Genomic DNA, 11,175 nt, shown 5'->3' on the forward strand with positions numbered 1-11,175 from the left:
GCCTTTTCTGCTCAGGACACAAAGCCCATAAGGTCTCCTGTAGGCTACTGCCCTCTTTTAGATGCCCAAAAGTACTACAGGAGTGCACAGACTTCGATAGCATTCGGGTGCGGATTGAGAAATGTTCAGGTAATGCAGTTTTACCTTTAGTGTTCACATCCCTGCTACATATGATAAAATTTTTTTAATGGAATGAATTAAATTTTACTGAAAATGTTCAGTAAAGAAATGTAACACAAAGAATTACATTTAGAAGACTGAAGGTAACTGCAGTATTCCTTGATAGGCATATCCAAGTATGGGTATTAGCTACAAGCCTACAGTTTTACTTCAGTGCTGTTAACAGAAATGAACATATTCAAGTATGCATTTGAATTCAAAACAGAAAAAGAAGTGAAGGAGAGTTCAAAAATCAGGAAAAGCACACTACTGTCAATGGCAAAGCTGCAAAAGGTGTCAGTAAATTCATGTGTAGCATCTGGGAACTAATCCAGCTGTCACTTAATATGACAGCCAGTTTTAAAACTGATTTTAGCATGACACATTGGGTTCTTTGTTCTCTTTTCACTTGACAAAACCACTGAAAATGTCGTATCACAGCTTCTAATAGAATATTACTCCAAGGAAACATTTAAAAGACTATTTTAAGGTATCTTATTTGTACAGATAATGTCACCCAACACAGATAAACAATTCAGAACCACCAGTTCAATTTAAGGGACAAAAAAGTCCCACAAATCCAAATTCTAAAATGTATGAATTTGACATTTAAAAAATAACCTACACAAACCTTTCTAGACAAATATGCATAAAATAATCTTAAATATTCTGTACCTGTTGAATTTCCTTGTGTGTGGGTATAGGTTTATCCATGTAGCCTTGGTGCTTGAACCAAGAACAGATTGTCTGCAAAGACCGATAGGCACAGCCCCAGCCACTGTCATCGATGCGATCCTGCATATAGTGGTGGTAACTGTACACACCTTGTACTAAATAAATCTGCACAGCAGGAGAGAACACAGAAGCATCTGATCACACTTGCATCAGTTTTCAGAGAAGTCATATAACCTGTCACTTGCACTGTAAAGTTTTCATTTGGGGACTGCAAATCTTGGGAAGATTTGAAGGGTCATTATTCATACATGATTACTCTGCCTGTTTTTGTCTCCTAAACTTCTCTGTTCACAGTTTTAGTTTCTTGTCCTGGTTCTGAGAAACTTTTCAGAATATACGCTAAAAATGTGTACATTATTTTCCCAAGAAAATCCAATTTCTTTGGGACAAATACAGCAAATTAAAGCAATGCCATTTTGTGCAGAGGAGCCCTTTTGCTTAAAAGGTCAAGCCAATTATTTCACTTTCTCATCTACACATCACTGACTATCTAAATTACTTATTTCAATAAAAAAAATTCTCAGTTAAAATAAAAAGGTACTTTCTGCAAAATGTTTCAATTTAAACTTACCATACCAGACTCCATGCCAGGTGAACTAAGATGTAAATGTGGATTTCTGAGATATCCATCTTTATATGGTTCATCTGGAAAATGATAAGCATTTGCTCTCTTGAAATATGGTCTGTCACAAGGCAGATTGTATAACCCATGCAATTCCTACATGCAAGTTCAAATAAAAATAAGAAACACAATTCAAATGTTGGATTAAAAGAAAGATCACATTGTAAGTAGCAATAAAGACATAATTTTAACAGCATAGCTTAGCAAATTATTAAAATACGCTTAATTAAACATTCAGCAGGTATGTTTACTACTAGACCTCACCTCTCCAAGGAAGCTCATGCAGGCTTACCTCCTATCTAAGCAGCCCACTATTTTATGCAGCCCTGTTACATAACACCTGCTGCTGGGGCCCCACTGAAGATACCATGAGTGACAGGTTTGTTATGAAAATATGATAAAATACACCATCATAGAAAAGGATTACAGTTTTATCAACACAGTAATGTAGATACACACACCAAATTGTAATCTTAACTGATATTGGAACACGTACTGAGACAAAGTAAAGATATTGGGCTTATAGTTCAAACAGATTCAGTCTATTTTTAAATCTCTTAAGCTGTTTGTCACACAGCAGCCACATTTAAAGAGATACATTGTCTTATTTCACTGAGCTTAAAAGTGAAAGGAATGATGAGATCATCTAGCATAATGTGTGTAACGTGGGTAATACATTTTAGGCAGATGACCCAGCACTGAACCCAGCTACAGGAGCTGCACTGACACTTCCCATCAGCGGCTAACAGTGAACAGCAGACAGAGAGCAGGAAACGCAAACAGTGCCACCAGTGCCTGAGGCCTCTGCAAACACAAGGCTAGACTGGGTTTTACACGCCGCGTAATGCTTCACACAGAAGAAGAAAATGTAAAGTCCCCACAGCTTCTACACCTTTAAGCTGAAGAATACTCTTTCCCTGCTCTCAATACATGAAACTGTGTGACCTGGACTGGTATCAGCCTCAACCTGAAAGGACTGCTGCATCTCAATATTTTTCCACCTCATCCGTATTCTCTTTTCTAGGTGTGCCACCCAGAAGGCAAAAATAAGCCAAAAACTAGCTAAGCCTGGTCAGCTGTGAGCTACAAAAAGCAGCCCCCTCCAAACAAACAGACAAAAACCCCACAAAACCACAAGAAAAAAACCAAAACAAACAATCCCCCCCAATACTAACCTTTTCAGGACGTGTGTTAAAACCTGAATGTAGTAACACACCAAAAGTAAACTGATGTTCTACCATAGAAGTGGAGAAATTCAAAGAATACTGTACTGGAAGTATAATTTAGACAGAATCTTTATCAACCAATTTTTATGTACTTTTAAAGTTTCTATTGTTCCCTTACAAAAATGAGATCTGGCACATTCTATAAAATAACTTCTAATAAATCAAGTTTCCACATTCAGTATAATGCTTTGGTTATAGTAAAAATAAATTATAAAAAATAGCAGTATCCTAGTATTTATTCTACATTGACTAAATGGAAAGCTTTACCACTGCTTCAATTATAGTAAATAAAAATAAAAAGAAAAGATCAGGTTCTGTTATGGTTTGTTGGCTTTACCTTTCTGTAACTTTCCAGCTGATCATCTGAAATACCTGTAGGATATGAGATGGTTACAAGGTGATTTTTTCCTGGTAACATGAAATGAAATTGTTCTGGTACCACAATTGATGTTCCCTTCACATATTTCATGATACATCTTTCCATGTCAGTTAATTGCCCATGAATTGCTTTCACTAGGAGATTTTGTACCCTGCAAAGTACAAGGGAGAATATTTTAAAAAGTAGAGCAGCAACGGTGAACCATTTTTTCTCACAGCTGTGAGTTATACAATACCTAAATGCATGTCTGACCTGATAGTGCAGATGACTGCACTACTTCAGTGCTTCTGCTCCCACAGGGAAAGGCAGAGCCCAACCGTGCCTTACTCAAAGCTTGTCTGCACACAGAAACGAATTCCTAGTGATTCAATCCTCCAAAATGCAGCTACCCTGCTCTTGTATCAGAGACACAATCAGTATGAGCATTTGCCAATAAATAAAAGTGACATATATGACTAATTTTTTTTTTTTTTGCATTCTATCCACTCCAGTTAGTGTCACTCTGAGTCAAAACCTATGGAAAAAATGCAAGGAAAAAATACAGAGGCAGACTCAAATGTTTTCCATCTGTACCTACCCAGCTGCAGCCCCTAATGTAAGGCTGAGATTACAAAGACTCATCAAATACACCCCAACTCTCACTTTTATACACCTCACATACAAGAATTTGTAGAACATCTTCCTGACTTTCTCAATTCCTTGCTAAGCAATGGTTATGAGTTACCAAATCTGCCAGACATTGATAAACTGAATTTTTTATAGACAGCAAAAGGATCATGTCTCAAGATTATTAAAGTTAACAGCTCTCTACACGAGCTTTTATTATTTACACAGTTAAAAGTACATCACAAAAATGCTATATACTTTTCATTAAACTGATGAATGATGCAGTTTTACTTCATTATTTCAAGCAAATGCAGAAATGAAGCTGAAAAATTGCAAGTTCAGGATAACACTTACTTTCCCCATGGTTCTTCTGGAGAAACAGATACAACAACATCAACTGGCAAAGTCATATTTATGTAGTGGTGTTCCTTCTTTTCCCTTTCAATGACTGGAGCCAAAGCAGCTAATGAAGATGTCATTTCCAACATGAGGTCTACATTGATGATCTGCTGCTGCAGAGAATAAAGACACCAATAGTACATCTCCAACTACACATGCACCAAGAAGGGAAAAGTAAGATTGCAGATATTTGGTATCAAACTCAGGAATTAAATACTTGAGTTTAAAAAAAGCTGGTAATGTTAAAGACAAACTTCTATGTGTTGATCTACCATAGGTGGATTTCTGCATTCATGTTGAGTCTCAATGACTTTAAAAGCATTCTTTTAAGTCATGTCAATGCCTATTTGTGTACAGAAAAACCTAGGAAGGGTAACTTTTAAAATGTTTAAATAATAATTTGTCTTATATAATTTATTAGTGGCTGAGAAACATACCGTATCCTGTAACTTTTTATCCTTTTTTTTGCCAAGCTTTCGTTTGGTCTCATCATCTTGATCAAATCTGAATTATCAACAAAAAGAGAAATTTCTATAATAGGAAATTAATCTCTTAACCTTGCCCCCCAGTTTTTAAATATACTCACTGTATAAATCGTCTTATCTCCTTACAAGCAGACTCATCAGTCAGCTCTGGAACTGTGGTCATACCATTGTTAGGCCACACATAGACTGGACTGTGGCAAATTCTGAATACAAGAACCTCTGAGGACAGTTTGTTTTCAAGATCACTGAAAACATATCCTAGTGCCTTTTTTGTTGATGCCTCTGAAACACAGCAAGGATATAATTAGCCTAGAAAATTCCCTCACCATTTTTTAATAGCTACTGGGCATACATTTAATAAAGTTGTTTTGACTTGGAATAAAGATGCAAGTGCTGTTATGATCAGAAAAATGACTGGGCAAACAAAAACTGAGGTAAGATTTCACTTAGCAGGTGTGTCTCAAATGTTCACATTCACACCTCCCTGAAAAAAAGTGTACTGTTTCTCTCACATGCTGTCAAATTTACAGAATAACCTACTCTGCAGTCCCTTACCACATCTAATAACTCTTAACCAAGCCTACAGCTGCAAACAAACTTCTATGTACAGACTTTTATGTATATTTAGGCTTTTGAAAAAAACCTGGAAAGATTCAATCTGAGTCACGTGTTTTTGACTTTGGATCATTGTTCAGAAGTACAAACCAAAACCAGAGAAACCTTTGGAAAAGCAGGGCCTACATTCCAACTGAGGACCAAATTTTGGCCAACATAAACCTGTAAGCCACAGTCTGGTTTGCCTGAAATTTTATTACTGGTATATACAGTTGTCTTTCAGTTCTTGTAAAGTATTTAACCCAGACCTTACAACCTGAACCAATACTGGATATGACAATATAGGATATGACAGAGTAACTTTGGCACATTAGCCACGTTTTTTTCCTCACTGTGAAGGTTAAAAACCATTAATTTGAATATAATAAGTTTAAAAAGCCTAACAAGCTATCAAAGACCATGCTGTATCTCTCTGATGCATTAACTTAAATTTGGTCACTATTAGATAACTTTTGTACTAGAAGTCTGTAAAAACTACATTATTAGAAAAGTCAAAGGAAAATTGCTCCAAAAGAAAAACCTCACTGCCCTTGAAAGGGAACAGTATGCCATATTTACACACTAAGAGGTGTGAATACCATGCACTCGGACAATTCAAACATCAGCCTGCTTCACTGTGGTTACAAAATTCAAAACACTGTACACAATGTCAAATGAGTAACCCTTCTCTGAGGATGCAACTCACAAAATGCTGCTTTGGATTAGGTCAATCTATTCAACACTTCTGCTCCACATCATGAACTCAAATAAGATCAAGCTCCTTATCAAGGTTCACTAGACAGAATTCAGAGTTTCTACTAGAGACACGTCCTTTTAAAATGGAGAACGACTGAGAGTGGAGCTAAAACCAGCCTCCTTCCCCGTCCTGCCCTACAACAGCTCAATGGCCACTGACAGCCCTGAGCAGGCTTTCTGAAGAGAATGTCACCTTACTGTAACAATGTGGGACCAGAGGAGCCCCTTAATGCCATATGGACTAGTCCCTTGCTATCACATGGAATTGTAGTAGACAATCCCTAAATTCAGTAGAGTGACTAGTTAGCTTGTTCCTCTCCTCTATTTCTCTAGAAAGATTGGACCACAGTCTCAAAATTGTATTATTAATACAGTCCTGTTATAACCAAATTCATTGCCTTAAAGTTTTAAGTTTGCTTAAAATTTCAGGGTCACCTTTGGCTTCAACCTGAAAAGTGGTCCCAATAACACATCCATAAGTAAGAAGTATATGCAAAGGAAATTAGTTTAAAATGTCAATGTAAAGTTTATTTCAAATTAAAACAAAAAACATAAGATGGAAAAAACCTCAGAAAATTTATGGAGATAAAGAATAACATTTTGCACTTAATCATTACACGTTTCTGAAGAAGCACTTAACCCTGGTGAAATGCTAAGAAAATAAATATAATAAATAGTTTCTTAATAGAAGTTTATATAAGTATTAGGAAATCTATTAGTCTTATAGACACACCATCAGTAGTTCCAAGCTGAAATGCAAGATCCAAGCCTCCTCTTATTCTGAAGAGTATATCCATAGCTTCTAGAATTACCTAAGGAGAAAAAAGAAGCAACGAAAATGAACAGCCATTTCCACATGCCTTCTCTCAAGCCACAGCTGACTACTGTTATACCACAGTGTGCAAGCACACCAGCAATTACTGCAGCTGTTAAGGTTACAGAAGGCCAGTGAGTAAACAGGGAAGTGAGTGGTGCAGCAGGGCACAGTCACTGCAATCAGCACCTCAATTACACCTTGGAACACATTTCCTACCTAGACAAAAATGCCATAATTTTATACTTCTACCACACAGAAACACTTTAGGTAAAATGTCATTGTTTCTCATTGTTTCAATCCAAATATCATGTTTCCCATAATATAAGTTCTTACATATATAAAATACTCTTCCAGCTCAAGTAAAGCAAGGACAGAACCAAACAGAAAGGTAACTAGGCACATCTGTAAGTATGCATTCATTAGTTAGGAAATCACAGTTTCAGGGCAATGAGAAAAAAAAAAAAGGGGGGGGGGTGACATACACAACCTCTAGAACTAAGGCTGAGTTTCACACTTGACAGGAGAGCTACTTATGCCACCATAGATACCATCCAGCTGTTTCTTCCCCCTTCTGAAGCCCCTGCTCTGTGTCCCCACAACTGCTCACTGCAGACATTTGAACTTCACCAGAGAACTCATGCAGATGGAAAAACACCCTTCTATTTAGAGAGGGCTTTTTCAGACAGATCAATCCCTAGTAAAGTTCAATGTACCAGACAAAAGCAGCTGTGGCAGTACAGAGAGGAACAAAAGGTGACAGATGAGTGTAGGTACTGCTCAGTCTAACAGTCCACAGAAAGAATGGTTAACAGCTTTAGCTGCTCCAAAACACCACCAAGCACCTGTAAAAATAATTATACTAGGACCCTTTGGAAAGACTTATTGCACAACCAGTTGGTTACAAAGTGCAATGCTATTGCTACTCATGAAATAAAAACCTCAAAACATAGGACTGATTTTCTTTCCATTAAAAGCATTCTAAAGAGAAATATGCAAAATATGCAGGCCTTGAAAGTATAATCATCTACTACAGTTTATCCGCTGGTGAAGGATTTTTAGGTTTCAGTGATTCTGGAGTGCCAAGAAGCAGTTTGGTTTCTGAAGCACAACCATGAAGTATTTTAGATAACCAGCTTATCTGCATTAATAGGGTCTTGGAGGGTGGGACCCACAAAAGTGCCAGCCAGAATGTGAAAAAATGTTTGCCTGGATTGATGTGAAAGATGTTTTTTATTTGAATTATTACTACACAAGAATAATGTTCATGAATAAGAAGAGCTCTGCAAAAGAAGCCACTTTTGATAGTGGCTCATCATGGACATCACAGAATGGGTGAAGCTGGAAGGGACCACAGTGGGTCACAGAACCACAGAATCTTCTGAGTTGGAAGGGAACCACAAGGATGATGACCCCTACTCTTAAATGAATGGTCCATACTGGGGATCAAACCCACAATCTTGGTGTTAAGGTCATCTGTTCCAAGTTCCCTGCTCAAGCAGGGTCATCCTAGAGCACACTGCACAGGATTGTGTCCAGACAATTCCTGAGTATCTCCAGTGAGGGAGACTCCACAGCCTCTCTGGACAATCTGTTCCAGTGCTCAGTCACTGCACAGTAAAGAAGCTCTTTCTCAGATTCAGGTGGAACTTCCTGGGCATCAGGTTCTGCCCGTTGCCTCTTGCCCTATTGCTTGGCACCACCGAGAAGCGCCTCGCACCACTATGATGACCGCTTTCCAACAAATCCCTGACTAAGGGCAGGCAAGCTCAGTCCCCCAAGGGAGAAGAAGAATGGCAGGGGGTATAGGAAGGCGTCAGTGCGGGAGGGGCCACTGCCCCTCGTGTGACACAACCTGGGCCCTGCAGAAAGGGGACCGACGGGCCTCCGCACCTCCCCCCCGAGGTACCCCCGGAGCTGGAGGCCCAAACGCGACCGCCGAGCTCCCAGCCGGCAGCGGGGACACCAGCCCCCAGCCCGCCCCGCCGCTAGCTCAGCCCGAACGGGTACACTCCCCTCCCCGCTAGGTAGGACAGCCACCCACCTACCTAGGCTTCCACCCATCCATCCATTCCCCGGGGATGAGGAGAGGGGGGCCGGGCAGGGGAGGGGCGGACTCACCACGTCCGTCAGCGCCGCCGCGGGGGCCGGGCCCGGCCGCATCCTCGCGGCGCAGGCGCGCTGCCGCCGGGCCGGGGGGGGAGCGGCCCGTGGTGCCGGCGGGCCCCGCCTCCTCCGGCAGCGCAGCCGCCGTGCCACGGCCCCGGCCCCACTGCTTCCCGTGCGGCCGGGGTGGCGGGGCCGAGTGTCGCGGCGTTCCCCTCGGACTCACCCCCCTGCCCTGCCCTGCCCTGCCCTGGCCTGCCCTGCCCTGGCCTGCCCTGCCCTGCTCTGCCCTGCTCTGCCCGCTTGCCGGCGCGCTGCAGGGAGTGCGTGGGGCTGACCGTTCTCTCTTGGGCAGCCATGGCTGCGCTCAGCCCAGCCAGACCGTGGTATTACGTCCTCATGACTTCTACAAATCCATTGGAATCCCGCTCGCCCGGCTGCTGCCTCACGTTACTGCTCCTTCCAGGCTAGGCTCGTTTACGTCCTCCGTCCTCAGGAACACTGAGATGCTGAGGTCCAAAGTCGTCCTCATTAACCCCCTGGTCAATGCTCTGTGCATTAAGATACAGAATTTAACTGCAGGTCTGTTTATTTCCAATAAATTATTTCTATCCGCACAAATAAATGCTAACTAGCTTCATAACAGTGAGCGCGTAAAGTGGTTTCCAAGGGTCAGTTTTCGGTCATCTCTGGTTGTTTCTTGTCGCCTGCCCTTTGGTTCCTTACCTGATGGCAAGGTGTCCCAACAGTCGAAGAACAGCACTGAGGTTGCCTGATGAAGTGATGGTGCATTTCACACAATGTGAACCTCCACACGTTGCAAAAAAACCCTCCAGAACAACCAAAAAAATTTGAGCTTTTTAAAGCCCATACATACTGTCTGTTCCACGTGCTGAGCACAAGTATAATGTGGCTCACCCTTCCATCGTACACAATGTTCCAGCATATTGCTTTTTATAATCGAATGTATAAAATCTATTCAATTCAGTGTGTTTCCACTGCTGTGGTGCTGCAGCTTTTGTGCTCTGCATCCACATGCCAGACAGGGCTAATGTGTGATGCTCATCTCTCAAAATTTTCTGCTGGAAATTGTGGTGGTTTCACCCAGGCAGCAGCCAAGTCCCACACAGCCACTTGTTCACTCCCCCACCAGCAGGATCAGGGAGAGAATCAGAAGGGTAAAAGCCAGAAAACTCATGGGTTGAGATAAAGGCAGTTTAACAGGGAAAGCAAAAGCCACTCACGCAAAAAAAAAAGTGGAACAAGGAATGAATTCACTGCTTCCCATTGGCAGGCAGGTGTTCAGCCATCTCCAGGAGAGCAGTGCCCCATCACACATAACAGTGACTTGGGCAGATCCCCCAGTTTACACACTGAGCATGATCCCATATGGTCTGGAATATCCCTTTGGTCAGCTGGGGTCACCTGTCCCGGCTGTGTCTCCTCCGAGCCTCCCATGCACCCCCAGTCTCCTCACCAGTGTGGCAGTACAAAAAGCAGAAATGGCCTTGGCTCTGTGTAAACGCTGCCTGGCAATTACAAAAACACTTTGATATTATCAACCTTTTGTTCAGCACAAATCTAAAACGCAGCCCCATACCAGCCACTGGGAGGAAAATTACTCCAGCCAAAATCAGCACAGACATATATGTGCTTCACCTTGCTGGCACAAAATCAAAACAACTTTTATTGAACATGTATGTATTATTGAGATATCCTAAAACTTCATCTCTGCCACCATCTTATTTATTTTTTGTCCATAACGCCGTGCATGGAATTGTTGTAATAGATCTGTGGACAGTGGATCTGATTGCTTTTATATTTAACTTCTGAGTTGCAGGTATATTTGGGTCTCCTACTTACTGTTGTTTTAGCACACTAGATATGGAAAGCCTGAAGTATTTGAAACATTATTTAATGTGTTCATTTATTACTTTAGATGTGGATTTGGCAGCTCTTATGAAACAGTAAGAGTCTTGTATGTGTACTTCTGTCCACAATTGAAACACAAAGATATGTTCCTCCTGGAAAGAAGTTTTATACTAATCCAGGAAAGAAAGGAGCTTGCAATATTGCTTCTTGTGGAGTATTTTATTAAATGTTTTTTGAGTTTTGAATACCTAAGTAATTAATTTTGTTTTTACAGTTATGCAAATCTTACCATAGGTGAACAATATCTGCATGAACCTGGTGAGGTAGAAAGAATAAATGTAAAGGTTAAAAAAAGTCTTTATTATATCTTAGTGATATATGATTATTTATTACCGTTTACATGAACTTTTTGCTCCCTATGG

General features: G+C 40.9%; 1 protein-coding gene across 3 annotated transcripts in view; it reads right to left on the reverse strand.

Annotated features, from left to right (window-relative positions):
* UFSP2 (UFM1 specific peptidase 2) overlaps nucleotides 1-8,957 on the reverse strand; it is a 15,267-nt gene extending 6,310 nt beyond the window's left edge. Inside the window, exons 1-8 of one of the 3 annotated variants that reach the window (XM_039551458.1) lie at nucleotides 8,897-8,957; nucleotides 6,695-6,773; nucleotides 4,713-4,893; nucleotides 4,564-4,630; nucleotides 4,082-4,236; nucleotides 3,080-3,272; nucleotides 1,466-1,612; nucleotides 835-999 (exon numbers count right to left, since the gene is read on the reverse strand). In XM_039551458.1, the coding sequence (XP_039407392.1) occupies nucleotides 835-999; nucleotides 1,466-1,612; nucleotides 3,080-3,272; nucleotides 4,082-4,236; nucleotides 4,564-4,630; nucleotides 4,713-4,893; nucleotides 6,695-6,773; nucleotides 8,897-8,938 (1,029 nt within the window). In that variant the 5' untranslated portion in view covers nucleotides 8,939-8,957. Of the gene's footprint in view, nucleotides 1-834; nucleotides 1,000-1,465; nucleotides 1,613-3,079; nucleotides 3,273-4,081; nucleotides 4,240-4,563; nucleotides 4,631-4,712; nucleotides 4,894-6,694; nucleotides 6,774-8,823 lie in introns of all 3 variants that reach the window. The other 2 variants (XM_039551457.1, XM_039551459.1) reach the window with 2 other exon arrangements.
* Between the last annotated feature and the right edge of the window lie 2,218 nt (nucleotides 8,958-11,175).

Source organism: Corvus cornix, chromosome 4 (assembly GCF_000738735.6).
Source record: "Corvus cornix cornix isolate S_Up_H32 chromosome 4, ASM73873v5, whole genome shotgun sequence".
In the NCBI taxonomy this organism is placed as follows: domain Eukaryota; kingdom Metazoa; phylum Chordata; class Aves; order Passeriformes; family Corvidae; genus Corvus; species Corvus cornix.